The following is a 17342-nucleotide window of genomic DNA, read 5'->3' on the forward strand; positions in this document are numbered from 1 at the left end:
TTTTGACGGTTTAGGTGATAGGTCATTGAATATTAAGCAGTTAGCAGTTTTCACAAGGCCAATAGCTGGGGTAGGGCTAGAATTTTTAGTGGTTGGGGTAGGGACAGAATCTCTCTCTCTCTCTCTCTCTCGCTCTCTCTCTCTCTCCCTCGACACCCCCTTTCACTATCTCCAAACATATTCTGCAAAAGTTAAACTAATGAACTTTCCTCTTGGAACTATTTCACTTGTGGTATTTCAGCCGGATACGTGATGTGTTTCCCAGTGCATCTAGAAACAATGCGAATATATCTGTATACCATATACATATATATGTTAGTGCAAAAGATAATTTGAAAATACCATTATGACAATACTGTAATATTATAAGTGTTTTTATTCTTTGAAAAGACTTTTAATCTGTGAACGGTAAGCAAACACGGGTACCGCACACATTTTCTCTGTAGAAATGCCTCACCATTCTCTTGTTGACGTATTAAATACACACACATCGTAAATTACATAGGCTACAGCCAAAGTAGCCTACATCTGTTCATGAAGCGGGACCAAACACTTAAACGCTCCGATAGAAATAAAGAGAACAATGCATTATCAACAACAGTTTTTACTTTTTTAATTATTAGAACTGTCATTTGTTTATTTACACGTAACTTTGTTTGTTTTTCTACACAGACCATTTGTTAGCGTTGATCTATAATACACAAAAATAAGCTGTGAACGATATTTGTGCTTTATTGCATTAGTCAACACAAAAGACAATCTGTGAATTCTAAATTAATGACATGCAAATTTATACTCATTCTGTTGCTTTGTTACCTCTCCCAAGTGTCTAGTGGTCCTTTCTATTAGGTGTAACTCAGAATGAGTCAGAGACTTGATAAAGTGGTTCCACAGGACCAGAGTGGGCCATGTTGTTGAATCTATAATCTTTGCACTTCTGCTCCAGTATTGCCATCTAGAGGACTGCTTTGGACAACTGTTTGATGTCTCCTCTGTTGTCTGTTTTTTTGTTTTGTTTTTTTCAGGACAGGTGATACTGGTAACCCATAAACTATTTGGGAATGTTTGGAAAATTGCTTTATTGTTCTGCAAATTCTAAAACATTAAGGCAAATTTGTTAGCAGTACTTAAAATGTGGTAGAACAACTGTCTGAAACTGTTTGGAAAGATTGCCTTAGTAATAATGACGTTTTACTTAGGGTAAAACAAAAAAATTAAAATAAAATAAAACAATCGACAACAAAAAAATTCCCTCTCTTTTACAAGTTTTGTAATCTGAAGTTCATAGATTTGATTTTTGTCACAGGCTGTTTTGTCACAAGTTGTTTTATATTTTACACTTTGTTCTTTTGTATTTTATGCTGTGTTCATAGTGAACCAGGACATGTCCTCCATTATGTGTTTGAATAATTATTTGCATACTTGACATGATGTAACACACATCTCAGTATCAGTGGAGGAAGCTTTCTGTCTGAGAAGCTATAACTATTTCATGGAATATATAAATGTACCAAATGTAAAAGGTTTCGTCTTCTCCTTCCACAGTATTATTATTAAAAGCCATGATTTACACCTGCTTGATACTGATGACATTGAACTGGAAGCATCCGACACCCATGATTTTTCCAACCGGTACTAGAAAATACGTTGATTGGTTGCGAGAGGCAAAGTCCAGTTTCTGTGGAAACAAAGTGGTCGAACACAGACTTTGCCCTCCATGCATCATTTCAGGAAGTTGATCTGAGCTGGAGCTTTGGTAAGTAGGTAAGACAGTTTGATTCACACATTAAACGAGTGGAATTGTACAGTTTCATTTCGTTATTTATGTTCATTTTTAAACTTTTAACAACATCATAACAACACAATAATATTCAAATAATCTGAATTTCTTTGTGTAATTTGTAACCATGTCTTCTGTGATTACTTAATGAAAACATCTGATGTGAGTTAGTGTATCTTTTGCAGTCTCTAATGGTTCCACAGAAAAACATACTGATATCAATATTTGTGTTATTAAAGTATGTGTTGTGTTTTTAATGTATATATAGTTATCAGAATGTACACCAGTAAAATGTCATTTTCTGGGGGGGAAAAAGCTTCTCTTTACAAGCTAAAATGGAGAGAGACAACACAAACGGGAATCAGCGTCCCCCGCCCTACAACCAAGCTTACAATCAGCACTATGGGCCTGGGCCTGGAGACAATGTCGGAGTGACAAACGTGGCTGTAATCCCTGTGGCTGGGGAATATGGCAATGCAGGTCTTCCACCACCAGATTACACAACAGGCCTTGAAGACATAACCTGTTTCTCTGATGCAGCCATAAGGAGAGGTTTGATGACTTGTTTTTGCATGTCTCATTACACTGTGATGCTGTACAGGTCCTGAAATACAATATAATGATACAATGAAAAATATCTATATATAAACTGAACTGTTTATCATTAACCATTTAATTAATAATGATAATTAAAAAAGTAAAGGGATGGTGTAAAATAAGATAATAGTGTTACATGTTTTCAGGTAGGCATTTAAGTGCTTAGTATAAATAGGTCATATTTGGCAAAAATAAATGGTTCCATTCCTGGCAGAGTAATTGTCTGTATGCAAACATATGCGTCGATCGTAAGTTATTGCTATCATAAGTATTCTGCGCCTAAGTTTCATAATTTCGCTCAAAGCTTCTTGAAGGGTGTGCTGTAGACCATTACAACTGGTGACCATACACAATCATACCTGTAAGCATTATTTCCCGGTGCCTTTGCTCTTTGGCCCCTTCAGAGTAAGGAAATAGTCAAAAGAAAAAAGTGGAGAGAGATCATTACACAGGAGGAAAAAAACAGGTGACTGAATACGTGTGAAAGACTTAATTCATGTTTAAAGTGGGTAAGCTGACAAAGGTTTGTGTTCCTCAGGCTTCATACGGAAAGTCTACTTGACTCTTATGGTTCAGCTATTAGTTACAGTTGGGATTATCTGTGCATTCCTGTATTGGTGAGTAATAGTTTTATCAGTTCCTCCCAAGTTAAACATTACACTCTTCATCTGAGAGAACAGACATACCTGGTAAAGATCAAATATCGATACCTTCTAATTCAATAGCAGTGTACCTTAATAAGATTTGATAGATTTCAATCATTTTTATTAATGTTTATTATATGCACTTGAATGAATTAGAATAAAACATTGCAAGTCAGAAATAAAAGAAACAATCAGCAGAACACTTTAAAAATATAACTGAATAGTGAAACACTATCCTGGCCTGTCTGTCATTCCCTCACAGGGACACACTGAATAGCTGGGTGAGATACACTAGTTGGTTCACCATCACCATGATGTAAGTACAGAAATGCTATTGTGTCTTGCGGACATAAATATAACACCCACAATAACACCAACATTGTACCAAAGTCAAAACAAAGTTTTCAGAATTGATTACACAGACAATTTTTTTCTTATTTATTTCACAGGGCAGGAACATTTCTTCTTGTCATTGTGCTTGCTTGCTGTGGGGATGTCCGTCGAAAGGTTCCAGTGAACTTCTTTTTATTGGGGTTATTTGTAAGTACTTCAGTAAAATAACAGCCAATTGTGGTTTAAACCATCGGTTATGGCTAACTGTGGACAAGCTAAACACCATCTCTTTGTAGACCATCATGGAGGGTCTCATGCTTGGATCTGTGACAGTGTGAGTGTGACTTTGTTCTTCATTCATTAATAGTCCTTTATTGCTGTGATACTGTAAAAGTTCAATCAAATTGCAATATTTAATTTGGATAGGAAGAGTTTTTACTGGCCTGGAAATGGTTTGGATAATCTGAGTTAAAAAAAATTGAAATCCTCCAACCTGCAGGTACTACGATGCTGAAGCAGTGCTCTGGGCTGTGGGTGCCACTGCATTGGTGTCCTTTGCTATGAGTGTCTTTGCAATGCAGTCCAAAGTAAGTATTCTTCATACATTAAACACAAATAACATTACTTTTGACATTTTAAATTGTGTCTGTCGCTGGACAGGAGAATGCATGACAGTTTGTGCTGAAGTTTGTAATTATGCTATAAAGTTCATCTGTTGGATGCTTTATTTGAGGGAATAATTATGAGGCTGTAGATTCATGGTTTCTACAATCTTCCTTTACAGTGGGACTTTACAGCAGCTAGTGGATGTATGTGGGCCATAGGCTGGACTCTATTCTCATTTGCATTGCTTTGTGCAATCTTGAGATCTCAGGTACATTTGATTTAATTTTTCACTTGATCAGAGCATCACCAACAATATTCAGTCTGTGTCAACTGGGTAAACAAATCTATATCTTATCTTAAAATGTGTATACTACTTACTTGTTTTCCCAAATCACTTACTCAGCTATACTGAGTATAATTTGTTCCATTTTGTTTCTTATCGTCAGTACGCCTACATAGCCTATGCATCACTGGGAACACTGGTCTTCTCTATTGTAAGTAAATACTGTTTTATGTCATCTATACATTTGTGCTGTGCTGTTTCATACTGTTAGACCATACACAGCTGGAATTCGTAGTTCTAGAATTCTAGGCACTAGAACACCTGGAATATTCTGTTGGAACATTTATTCCATATTTTGACCCAAACGTTGCGTCATGAGGTTCTCTCTCTCTCTCTCCAACAGTACTTGGTCATGGATACACAGCTCATGCTTGGTGGGAAACATAAATACAGTGTCAGCCCAGAAGAATATATCTTTGCAGCTCTAAATCTGTACCTTGACATTGTCACAATTTTCTTACTGATACTTCAACTGATTGGACTTTGTCGTTGATGTCATGTTATGTTTTAGAAAAGTCATTTCAGTAATCCCAGACAAACTCCTAAACTCAGTACATCTATCAATTTCCTACTTCTAAAGAACATTTCAGCATCAGCTAAAACCTGCTAAATTTGTTTAAAATATAGAACCTAATATAGCAGTCTTAAAATATGACAGGGTAATAGTAACAATTTAGTTTTCAGGAAGTTGAATGTGATCTCTCTTGAATTCGTATTCTGAACTCATCTTTATTTTTTTTTCCTTCTTAAATCGACATTGTTTCTCTTTGCACACAGAACTGTATGTAAATATTAAATATAATTTTCAGAAATACAGTCCTGTGATATCATTCTTTCCATACCTTTTACACATTCACATGTAGGCTCTGATCCATTAAATTAGTTAAACGGTAAAGAGTAAAGACATATTAACCTCATATATATTGCTTTGCTTACTGGTGCATACATAACGTTATTTGGATGCAGGAAATATTGTAAGATTGTTGTACGATTCCTGTACAATTGTTAAGGTAGTATGAGGACACCATAATGCCATAATGACAGACAATGTCGAGGAACGTTGTTTCTCAGTCAGGAAACCTGGCTGATGTCTTTCTACTGCAGACCAAGCTGAGAATTTAATGATCAAAGTGAGAAAATGAAGGTCAACATTTCGGTGAAAATCTCTGACCTAGTGATTAAAAACAATGCTCGGAAGACCCAATAAACTCATTGAATTCATGTAAACAAAAAGCGCCAACGTGGGCCTTATATCACATTCTTGTAATCTACGTCTAAGACTACGACTTTTACTGTGTAAAAAGTCATCTTTACAGGAAGTAAATGTTGCATCGCCTGACGTCATCAAACATATAAAGAAAGTCCGGAAGTGTCTGTGGCGTCACCATTGTACCATCATGGCGGATTCGGAAGAGGGGCTACATCTAAATGATCGAGAAAAAACATTCGTAAACAGTTTAATCAAGAGAAGAAAAACGGGAAACATTAAGATGGATAATGCCAAAGACAGTTCAGCGAGCAGTCAGGACGCGGCCCGTGTCACCACCTCGGATTACTGCGCAAAGTTGCAAGAGTGGATGTGGCAGTATTATTACGGATATGTAAATTGGCAAAACTGGATGGCTATTTCTACATTTTCTTTTCCTCCCTGTTTTCCAGCTCCGGCAACAAATCAAACCCAGAGTACATCTATGATGGGGTTAGATACATCCAGTGTAGACATTCGGAACTGGTACAGCAGTCCATTTCTATTATCTGTTCCCCCGTTTGTCCCCTCTGCCGCTGCAGGTAATGTGAGTCAGGCTGGGGAAGCAGCTGGTCAGAGTTCACCCACTGCCGTTGCAGGGCCCGTGCAACAAACACCTGGTCCACCGCAGCGACAGCAGCAAAATGGAAACGTACAACAACCAGGTACACAAGGCTGATTGTACACATCATATGATTACTGTATATGTAACTGATCTACCAGTGGATCATTCGTCACAACTCTTAACGTTTTCTGCTGTCCACTCAATATTCAGTCTTAGATCTGTAGTCATAATGCATAATCCAGTTCTCTCAAAATGTAACTTTGAGTCAACACTTTTACTTAATTTAAATGTCTCAGGCCTTTAACCCTAAACTCCAGTAGTGTTTAAGTTTCAGTCTATGAAACAAGACTGATAAAATTTCAGAAGTTACAGTCCTCTTTTAAGAAAGGAGACTGAAGGAATACTCCAGTAAACATTTCAGTTAAGTTACTGATAAATTACAATTCCTGATTAAACATACACACAAACTCTTTGTAGGACTGACAAATAAGATACAGTTTGACATATCGACCACAGTTGCTTTCTGACTTGCTGAGCCATGGTTTCACCTGTAGGATAAGCACACTATCATTGACAGAGTTTTATTCCTTTAGGGCGGGAGTATTCCATACCTTCTCCTTTTCAACGATTCTTGGCCGAAATGGTGGATTTCTTTATCCTTTTCTTCATAAAGGCAACCATAATTATCAGCATAATGCACTTGAGTGGAATGAAGTGAGTTTTAAAACTTTTAAATGGTATATTCAAATAAATGTTTACAAAGCATGGACTCATTAGTGGTTTCAAGGGTACAAAAAGCCTCATTCTGTATTATTTTTGACTGCATCTTTTAGGGATGTATCAAAATTTGCCATGCATTTCATTGTGGAGGAAATCGACGAAGACACATCCATGGAAGAACTGCAGAAGATGATGCTAGTAGCCCTTGTATACAGGATACTTGTGTGCTTCTATGAGGTAAAGCTTCAGTGAGACATTTTTTTGTGTGTGGCCCTGTCAGTATGGTTGAACTAAACTTTTGTTCCATTTATGCAAGAATTGATTTAATATGACTTGATTATTTGTGCTAAGATGAATAAAAATGCTTATTCAGTTAATGTTTATCAGTTTTGTTGTCGATTCTGCTGTATGAAAGTAATGAAAATTTCCATTCGTCATTCATTAACTTACTTACATAAGATCTAACCTAAGAGTCTTTTATCTCCATCAGTTATAACGCACATCAATTTAAACATGCAGAACTGAATATTTACAAGGACCGTGGGATTTTTGTGTTTTGATTTTTTTTTTTTTTTTTTTGACTGTGACCTGTGGTTAATCTTAGATCATATGCATATGGGGAGCAGGTGGAGCGACTCCAGGGAAGTTCCTGATTGGCTTACGGGTAGTCACATGTGACACTTCAGTTCTTGTACAACCCAACCGGGTTCTTGTTGTACCAGCAACTAATGTCACACTCTCTGCGTAAGTTGCGCAGCACATTTATACATTTGACACTGACATTAATAAAGTTAGATGAAACTTCAGTTTTAGATGTTGCTTTATGAAACCAGACTTCAACACGTGCTCTCATAATATATGATAATGTCTCTTTTTTTTTTTGTAACTTTATAAGGATATATGTGATGTGTTACTGGTGTAAATTCACATGGAATCTTTGTTATTATTCAACAGCTACCAAGTGGATACATATTATTTGTTGTAGGTGGAATTAATTGTTGTTCATTTCTCTTCTGTTAGGTCGACAGTACGAGCCTTGAACAAAAATTTTTCCATTGCCTTCTTCTTCCCAGCGTTCATCACGCTTCTGTTCTTCCAGCACAACCGGACTGTGTATGATATTGTGGCTGGCACTATCGTGGTGAAAAGGAATAGGGTCAGATGACCTTTCCATTTTGGCCATTGCTGAAGCTAGCATTGCAGTATGCAAGCACAAACTCATAGACCAGAAGGCTGACCAAAGCAAGGTCACATGGATGAGAGATAATTAATGCACGCCAACGGAACGCGGAACCTGTTCGCCTAGGTAACAGAGGAAGAGAAGAATTCTCAAAGAATTCTTAAAATGGATGAAAATTCTGTTAGCCAAAAGAAGTGGCTCATTTGTGTTCATACAGAAACAGGAGAACATCTGACATGTTGTATTAAAAAGGTATAGGTGCCATCTCAAGTTTCTGTTCTAGTGCCAATAAAGTTTTTCTTTCCTGTAGATCAGTTATGAAATTAGTACATTTCTTCTTATCTGTAACACAGAGAGATTCTAAAAATTTCTTTGATGCAATTTTGATCTGGAATAGTTCCCCATGTACTTATAATTTGGAGTTTTTTTGTGCTGGTTTGAGTTATAATTATGTTTTTTTTTCTAACAGAAAGATATATTTATTTATTCACTGATTTGTTAATGTTGTTTGGCCTTAGAAAGACAATGAAAGACAATGCCATGATGGTACTTAAATTTGCAGCTGAATGAAGGCTGTTTCACATTTTATAGTCGGTCTGCATGCTTTTGTATACCATTTTTGCGTCGTTCTAACAGCCAAGCACCAGTATTTTTATATTATTATTATTATTATTATTATTAGTTTGGGGTTTTCCTGCATCTCTTTCCTCCAGCCAAGGGGCTGAGTAGCCAATCAGGGGTTTTGGAGTATGATGTACGCGGACCTATGTATGATGCTGATGAGTTTTTCTCTTCTGTAACATTTACTCACGTCACTCTTTCAGCGTGTGACGTTTTAATAATGGACGACGCAGTCGATGGAAGGTTGCTCGTGATCATATTAACCCTCTAATTACCAACTTTACAAATGACCTTTGGTTTAAAATGAACTCTCATTAATCTATGATATTTGTTATACATATTAATGGATAACTGCTCATGATTTTTTTTTTTTAATTCTAAATATATGAATAGAACACTTTGTTCAAAGATACATAATCTAAGTTTATGTACATCACTGATGTTGAATGCAGTGTTGAAGTGCTTTAAATTATTGTGTTCTTCCCCCCACAGTATTAAATTACCTTGAAACCTCTTTGAAAATAAGTGTTCTCGTTGTTTAACTGGCCCTTTGCTCTGGTTGATTGAATAGCTTTATGTTTCCATTATAAGGAAAGTTTGGTAATGGAATCCTATAAGGTCAGTGAGCATTAGATAGGGGAAAATGGCTACAACCATTGCTTTTAGGTTAGGTAGCAGAATTATAGTGTAATGTCAGCTCTGCTGTCTTTATTTTTTTTTTCTTTCTTTAAAGGGTACACTTTTTTATCACTGAATGTTGTGAGTCTCTCTGTATTTTATACAAGGCGTATAGAGTAGAATCATAGTAGTCCTTCTCATATTTTTTTCCTTTATTTATTTTTTGAGAAACTGTATCATGGATCAATTTGTGTCACTGTACAAGGACAATATGTGAGTTCTTAATTACGACTGCCATTGGATGCCTTTCTTTGGAATTAGTTGCACTGGAAATATTTGTATAAATCAGCAACCAGATTGTTTTGGTTATTTAATGGCTAATTTTCATCTTAAAAGGCTTACACTTTAAAATGTACTCAAATAAATTCACACACATGACTTTAATTTCAAGCTTCGACATGTGATCAGCCACGTACTTTTGATACAATGACAGTACACTGGATTTGAGACCTCTCCATCATTACTAAAGTCACCAATAGGTGGAGTGCATGTCCTACATAAGAACCTATCAGCACATTTCTGACAAGAGCATAAGTATTTTTTTTTTTTTTGTAGACATATTTTGAGTTTTGAGGGGGGGGGGGGGTGTTTTTTTAGACTCGATTTGGCATTCGGCGTTCAAAAATATCGAGTTAATCTCATAGACTCATTGTCACCACGATAAAAAGATCTAGCTCACCATTCATCCCATCATCTCCTCTTCCCGACTCAGCACATCTGTCAGATCACAGTGAAACCAAGAGGATCCACCAGGTCGTTGTGGTCTTGCCACCTGAGAGCAGGAAAAAGACGTTTAGTTTATCTTGTTGCCCGAGGCCAGTACGTGCTGGAACACATTGGAGTAGGTTGGAAGTGGAATCTGAATACAAACTCAGCGGGAGACCTTGAAGATTAACCATGTGCTTTCCTTACCTTTGCTTTAAAGATGCTGCGTTTGACAGGCAGGGGAGCTGCTTCACGAGGGAGGTAAAAAAAAAAAAAAAACCCTCATTAGTTGACTCAGAGGAAATGTAAAGGAACAAAGCCTCAAGGAGCGTAGAAGCCTGAAACCCAAAAATAAGAACGCTGAAAGAAGCAATGCGCTATGTGTGTTTATGTGTGTTTGAAAGAGGTAAAATGAGGTAAATAAAGCCCTTCTTTTTTTTGTAATAAATTCATTTTTTCTCAGCCTGTGATGACCTAGGTTATTGTTATGTACCTAAAATTAAAAATCAGAGGAAGGACACACAACCTCACCCATTCTCTGTGTAAAAAAATGTTCATATATTCACAGACATGAGTGTGGTGACAAACCTCTCAGACCCTATGTGTTTATCCTTGAGCTGAAGTGCTTCAGGCTGTTCTCTTAAGGACTTCAGTAGAGTGCCAGCTCTTAAAATGTCACAACTAATTACAGGGGCACCGCACCATACGGAAGAAAGATGGCTAAGCAACCTTATACTTTTACGTGAAAACCTTACAAATAGTCACCGTTTTCTTATGTCCACACGCGTCACTGTATTTTACACACGTAATCAACCCCATTCCTAAGGTTACAATATAGAGATGAAGCCAATCCATTTCCCGCACCACACTGTTGGGCCTGGCTCTCGAGTGTAGTCATATGTCATTCGTACTGCCGAGCTTTGTCAGTGGCCAAAGCTCTCTTTGCATGTGATAATGCGCTGATTGTGTTAGGCTTACTAACTGGAAAGTAAAACTGACAGGGACAGATGGCTTTCTCACAAACAGACCCGCTCCCCACTGACTTCTACTGCCTGGCAACGCCCCGTCACTATCACACTGCAGCCAGTGAGGGCTCTGCACGTTTATCAGCGTGCAACGCTGAACCCCTTATGACCCTCTCTCTCTCGTTTTATCTGTCAGACAGCTGCGATGTTCCTTCACTTCGTCATTCGACGGGAAGCAAGCCAGTGTTTTTGTGACTCCGTAGTTTTTGGGGTTTTTGGGTTTTTTTTTAGGTTAATAAGTGAAGAATACTCAATGGGCAAAAATCTCGGTTCATATCAAATTTCCACTCAAATCAACAATGTCTGTTCATGTGAGCAAAGCAGTGTATTTGTGAAAACTGTACTCGTGCAATGTGTTTCAGATGCCAGCATCTGTTTGAGGACAGAGTTGAAAAAAGACAAGAGACCAGTGACTGAAAGTCTGTGATTGCAGTTTACGGTGTATTTATGTTTTTGACTTGTAATCTGTTTGCTCTTGCTGTTGTTTTTATAGAGAAGTGATAAAAGACATATACACAATATAATGTGACAAATTTCCATTCTGTTCAAATAAATTTTCCTCCATTTGATCTGCATGAAAGCAGATGGAGCTCCTTCAGCGTATAAGAAATAAGTCGGTCCAAAACTATTGACGGAATTATCGTCGGTTGTAAATTTTGTCATATGCTCTCCATAATTGCAAAGGCATCAAAGTGATTTGTATCATTCAGAGGACTGACCTTGAAAATGCCCTTCAATGCGTGTGTCATATTTGTTTTTGTCTCTCTCTTTTTTTTTTATATAGATTTCACACCTTGAACATGTGGTTATGTTCATTCATACTCGCCTGTGGAAATATGTGTGAGTATGCGAGCGTATGGTTCGTATGCAAGCATGTTTACATGCACACGTTTGCACTTGCACGTATGCGTCTGAGGATGTGCTAATGTCTGTGAGAAAATATAGCTGTCTGAGTGGTCTGTTAGGTGAAAGGAAGAAAGGGCAGGATTCAGTCTGTCAGGCATGTTGTCAAGGGCTCCCACCGACTGAGCTCATTGGTTAGATGTGCAGCAGTCCCCAATTAATTGATGATGTATTTGGCCTGCTGTAGTAATGATGTCATCGGCAGCCAATAACAGACCATAGTGACTGTGATTGGTAAGCTGTGATAGGCTGTCCGGAGGAAAAAGGAGGGGGAGGAGTGGATCTCTGATCAGCCTAGGCTGATGTACATTGTGAAGGGAGCTATAGAATGAGTCTGTTCCCTTAAATCAAACGTTGAAAATGGATAATGGCAAATGAATATTCATGGTACGTTTCTGAACAATAGACAGGGAATCTCTATATTTCTGCAGGCTGATAATTAGAAATCAAATGCAAGACTAGCGTCTCCCTCAGAGGTTTCTATCATGTAATATTTTCTCTTGGACACTTTGAGACTGCAGCTCAGAATTTCTTTACATAAAGCCAAAGCTTTGCATTGCAGCAGAGACCTGTAAGCAGCCAGGCAAAGACATTCAGTCTGTTTAATTTGATCAGATGAACTTATAATCAGTCTCGTGTTTTAACACATACATTGTCACTTTAAGTTGTTTCTATGTTTTATGTGCTCTAGTGTCGATCTGCTTGTGACATGTTACTGTTAGATAGCCGTGATATGTAAATATTGTGTATTAGGTCCTGGGTGAGGTAAACACCTGGATTAAAAACTGTAAAATTGTGAAAGTTTTTTCCAAGTAGGTTTTTTTCTAATGAATGATTGAGGAAAGTGTGTTGTTTTTTTCGATGCCACTTGGATGATTGTCTGAACACTCATATGTGTGAGAGCAACATTATAAGAGTGTTTTGAGTGTAAACTCCGTAGCTAATTGGAGAATCTGAAGGTCTGTTGACAGTCCTCATGCCTTTAGTTTAGAGAGAAATCTCTCAGTGGTGAAACCCTCCATCTGCACTGCAACATGGTTCTCCATAGGGAGTCACAGCTCAGTGGAGCACTGAACTGCTCCTCACCTATCAGGGAGTCCTTTCTCACACCTACAAAACTCAGCTGGCTTTTTTTGAAGTGCTCCAAAGTCGCTACTGAATGCCTAATCCTGAGGGCTATCACACATCCAGCACACAGTTCTTGGGGCTGGCTGTAGGGGGCGTTGTAGAGGTTGTGTGCAGCGTGGTACGAATGATGTTTGCCCAATCCCGCTCCCGGAGGCCTACAACTGCGCACATGCTAAGTTCTTCCCTGCTCTCAACGCACTTGCTTTATTGAATCGCGGCCTTTTAATTTATCTGATGCGTTGAATCTAAGACGTGCAGTGTCGTGGGCCTTCAGGAGTCGGACAGGGAAACACCGATGAGTGCATGAGTACTGAATCTCCAGTAACGGAGACCGAGCGTAATGAAACGTCGTCCAGATTGCAGCCTGGACGCAGAGGTAGAATATAATAAAGGACAAGTGAACCAAGACACGTCTTTAAAACGTCCTGTTTTGAATAAATATGTGACGGTGCTCCGGGGAACGTCCGTTTTTCTATTTTACATCAATATTCAAACAGTTCCCATAGCCATTATCCACACAGTAGCCCTCTTAGCTTTTTTTTTGTTATACTGTCCGTCTCATTCGTGCTTACAGGTTTATCGCTCACCAGCGGAGGTTGTAATTAGCGCTCAACTATAGCAATAGGTGAGGAGAGGCTGGAGTTTTTAATTAAAGAGAGATTCATTATGCTGGGGGGGGGGGGGGGGGGGGGGGGAAGAGGATATACTCCCTGAAGAGAGAGGCTTGGCAGGGTAAAGGAGAAGGTCTCTTTAGTGACGCCGACAGAGATGGTCACAAGCCCGGGGAAATATTTATTTATTAACTCCATAAACCGAATACAGACATTTTGTCAGCTATGTTCCATTTTGATTTAACGCCACAATAAATTGTGAATAAATATGTTTTTCAATATGCAACCCATTGAACGAGTGCACTTTTTTCCTCTCGTAAATTTCCTGTAAGCGGGTGGTAAACTCACTGGTTACAGGTTTGTATCTGCCAAGAAACAGCAATAACATGAAACACAGATGGCAAACTACTGAGGGTGGTCTGTCTCTATATGTTAAACAAACCTACAAATATTTTGCTGCATATTAGAAAATAAAAGATTGACCAATGTGTGTCTGTAGACACTGACAATGTACACCAAGGATTAATAACTTCTTTGTAAATGTTTCCAAAAGATAGCATTATCGTGCATATTATATTAAGTCTGATCAGCTTCTCTGTTACAGCACGAAGCCAGGCAGCACCAAATATTACTTTGATTTTTCTTCCAAGATTTTAGCTTGCTTTTCTTTGTGTTTGTTTGGCAACATTAACCATGTCAGCTGGTTCTTTGTCTACATTTTTGACGTGAGCGGTGATTCTTAAGACTGTGGTAACTCTTTCTTCAGTTGCAACTTTGAATAAACTCTTCCTTCACGGGCAGGGTCAAGGGAGTATGTTTCGATATGCCCAGCAACAGTTTCACTGTTTAGTAAACAACTCATAGTTTTATGCAAGGCCAAGAAAGACTCTCCTCAGAAAGTCTTTAAAATTCCATTTATACTCCTTTCCAGAGTATTGCAAATGGAATGAGAGTTGTGTGAATTTTCTTTGCAAAATTGGACCCATTAATCATTTTTTCTGGGTAAAAAAAAAAGAAGAGGAAAAGAAAAACAGCCCTCCTATTTTTCTAATTTACCGAATGCCCATGAGTGTGTTAGAGTAGTGCAATGTATGTTGTTTAAACAGTGGGCATCTCTCAACGGTGTTAGTGAACGCGAAATGGTTGCCACACAGAAAGCAAAGATGGTATCTCCGGGCCATTTGCTCGGACAGTTATGCCTCTTTGACAGATTATGTCGATAAAGGGGAATGAAAAATGCTAAAAATATGAAACAGACTTCGATCCACGGGCAAATATGACCTGGTCAATTTTTTTCATTGACGTATCTCACCGTTTATTGTATTTTAAAGCAAATTCATGAGAAGCCCATGATGCTGTTTTATGGTCTGTCGGCCCATATTGTTTTAGGCTTTCATACATTCATCTTAACATGTCATTTTCCTCAAACAAACACTACACTTCTGTCAGGTGATGAACAATTGAGCTCTGTGGTTGAAAAAACAAACATATTACAATGAGTTAGATAAGAAGTGTTTGCACAGTTCCTCTCTGCCTTGCTCCGCTTTGGTGCCAAACCGCCCCCAGAGACGCATGCTTTTCTCCTCTGTGCTCAATTCCAAACAACGGTTTGTTTCCAGAGCAGCCAGATAAATGAGGCGTTCTTGGACCCTTTCCTTTGAGCCTAAAAATTCCTAATAACCAGTCTAGAGTCAGAACGTAATTAAGGTTTTAGCTCTTTGACCTCTGTTATTTTTTTTTGGTGTTCACTGAGCTTAACATTTTAGAGGCAATGCACTTTGTCCTTTGTGTTCTAGTCACTGTGCGGTTTGATCTCTTTCCGTTTTTTTCCTTTTTTCTTCTTTTTTCCCCTGGTCCTTTGGTTACAGTCCTTGGATAAAATGTGTAAGCAGTGCATGTCTATTTTGAGTTGAAAGGAGGAAATCTTGGCTCTGAGGCACATGGGAAAATTGTCCTCACTGAGAAGTCCCTCGTGGCGGTCAGGGGGTGTTTATAACAGTTATTCAACAGCAGTTGATTATGTTCTGTTGATGCTGCATTTTATCATTGCAAACAATCCTTTTGAAGAGTTTATTTTCTTTCAAATTGCCTCCGACACAGAACGTCCCTCCGTGGAGAGCTGATTTAGACATCAAAATTGTCGTCAGGAGAGCAGCAAATGATCAAATGGCGCCGTTTCAGTACATATGAACTTTCTCTCAAGAACCAGCTTTTTGGCTATCGGCAAACATTAGCGTTTATTTCATACACTCACACAGACATGCACATACATACACACACACACATACACACACACACGTATATATAGGCACTGTATGATTTACCATGCTGTAACATTAAAGTGAACTCTGATGTGAGTTGGCTGAAACTGTAGGGTGTGCATGAGTAAGTAATGGCCCTTTTACCTCTCAGGTCCTTGTGGAACATTCTAGGGAACTCTGCCATGGAGAAAGGTGAGATGGAGCACTATAAACGCCACCTGTGCCCAGAGTTTATTGGCCCTGCTCCTCTCATCAGCAACTCAGCTCTCCCAGTCTGAAAGAGCCCTTTCACTGCGTCATGCTACACTGCTGTTCAAGCCCAGACACACACACACACACACACACACAAACACACGTACACGCACGCATACACACACACACACACACACACACACACTTAATAGGGACTCAGAGACTTGTGTAGAGACAACTCCCGTTACCGCGGCAACCTAAGCCCTTTCATATTCTCCCCACACACCCTAAGTGCATGCCGGCCCTTATGAATCAGTCTGAGACACAACAGAGACAGCCTCTGGTCTCCCAGTGTAGGACTGACACAAGCTTATTTACTCTACAGGACCGATGAAACACGCTCTCCTAATCCCCAGGCTGCTGCCCGTCACATGAACACAAACTTTCCAGGCAGATGGGAACAATTTGATTCTCATCTACTCCATCACAACTGCCAGATTTTTATTGGTGTAAATTCTTTTTTTTGGGGGGGGGGGGTATAACTGCAAATGTACAACGTTGTATTTTGCTTTTGTTGTTGTTGTTGTTGTTGTTTTTCATGTTCTTGCTCTTTTTGTCGTTTGTGTTTGTGCAGAATGATCTGCTGGTCCAACGTCCAGTGATTCTGTTCCATTATGTGTCCAGTGTCTCGTCTTCATTTTAACACACAAGCCTTTCCTGTGCATGTCTGGACATGTTGAGACATGTCTCCCTCTGTGTAAGTCATGTGTGGAACCAGTCTAGGTGACTCTGTTCTTAGCTCAGTATAAAATGGGAACAGGTGCTGAAGACTGACAGATAAAATTACCAAAAAAAAAAAAAAAAAACCCCAGCAACTAGGGCTATATTTATTTTTATCCATTGTCTCTGAGTTTTAATTGAATCGATGTGATCAACTATGGAATCACTGGAACTGCACGAATGGAACCACACATGAAGAAAACTCTTATTCTTCCATTTTCTGTAAATTTAATAAGGGATCCCATTAAATGCAACTGATTAAATTGTGAGTATTTTGTTGTTACAGAGCTGCTGCATTATTCATTAATATAAGTTTATGTGTTTTTGTAATGGATTGGCCAGTCTGCTCTGCCAGTTTGTGATTAAGACATGCCTTACAGGGTTATGTTGCCATGGCCAGTTATGCAGGTGTGTTTGAAAACTT

The 17342-nt window shown here is 38.6% G+C and overlaps 2 protein-coding genes across 3 annotated transcripts; both read left to right on the forward strand.

The window, feature by feature from the left end:
• The first annotated feature begins 1713 nt into the window (after positions 1-1713).
• Positions 1714-5111, forward strand: zgc:110410 (protein lifeguard 1). 2 transcript variants are annotated; one of them, XM_030782065.1, is made up of 10 exons: positions 1714-1756; positions 2097-2332; positions 2916-2994; positions 3284-3337; positions 3471-3561; positions 3651-3688; positions 3854-3941; positions 4139-4228; positions 4407-4454; positions 4647-5111. In XM_030782065.1, the coding sequence occupies exons 2-10, from the start codon at positions 2116-2118 to the stop codon at positions 4794-4796; spliced, it is 855 nt and encodes a 284-aa protein (XP_030637925.1). In that variant the 5' UTR covers positions 1714-1756; positions 2097-2115; the 3' UTR covers positions 4797-5111. The 2 variants fall into 2 exon arrangements, with proteins under 2 accessions (XP_030637925.1, XP_030637924.1); XM_030782064.1 differs by having other exon boundaries at positions 1730-1764.
• A 608-nt stretch (positions 5112-5719) lies between these two features.
• fam8a1b (family with sequence similarity 8 member A1b) lies at positions 5720-8290 on the forward strand. The gene is made up of 5 exons (XM_030782492.1): positions 5720-6214; positions 6708-6828; positions 6948-7071; positions 7439-7578; positions 7855-8290. Exons 1-5 carry the CDS (start codon positions 5794-5796, stop codon positions 7997-7999), a joined length of 951 nt encoding a protein of 316 aa, XP_030638352.1. The 5' UTR covers positions 5720-5793; the 3' UTR covers positions 8000-8290.
• The last annotated feature ends 9052 nt before the right edge of the window (positions 8291-17342 follow it).

Source organism: Chanos chanos, chromosome 8, assembly GCF_902362185.1.
Source record: "Chanos chanos chromosome 8, fChaCha1.1, whole genome shotgun sequence".
Taxonomy (NCBI): domain Eukaryota; kingdom Metazoa; phylum Chordata; class Actinopteri; order Gonorynchiformes; family Chanidae; genus Chanos; species Chanos chanos.

Coding starts and splice junctions, on each gene's coding strand:
- fam8a1b (XM_030782492.1), top strand. CDS start 5,794: ATGGATAATGCCAAAGACAGTTCAGCGAGCAGTCAGGACGCGGCCCGT. Junction 7,072..7,438: donor TACTTGTGTGCTTCTATGAG/GTAAAGCTTCAG, acceptor GGTTAATCTTAG/ATCATATGCATATGGGGAGC. Junction 7,579..7,854: donor ACTAATGTCACACTCTCTGC/GTAAGTTGCGCA, acceptor CTCTTCTGTTAG/GTCGACAGTACGAGCCTTGA.
- zgc:110410 (XM_030782065.1), top strand. CDS start 2,116: ATGGAGAGAGACAACACAAACGGGAATCAGCGTCCCCCGCCCTACAAC. Junction 3,562..3,650: donor TCTTTTTATTGGGGTTATTT/GTAAGTACTTCA, acceptor ATCTCTTTGTAG/ACCATCATGGAGGGTCTCAT. Junction 4,455..4,646: donor GAACACTGGTCTTCTCTATT/GTAAGTAAATAC, acceptor TCTCTCCAACAG/TACTTGGTCATGGATACACA.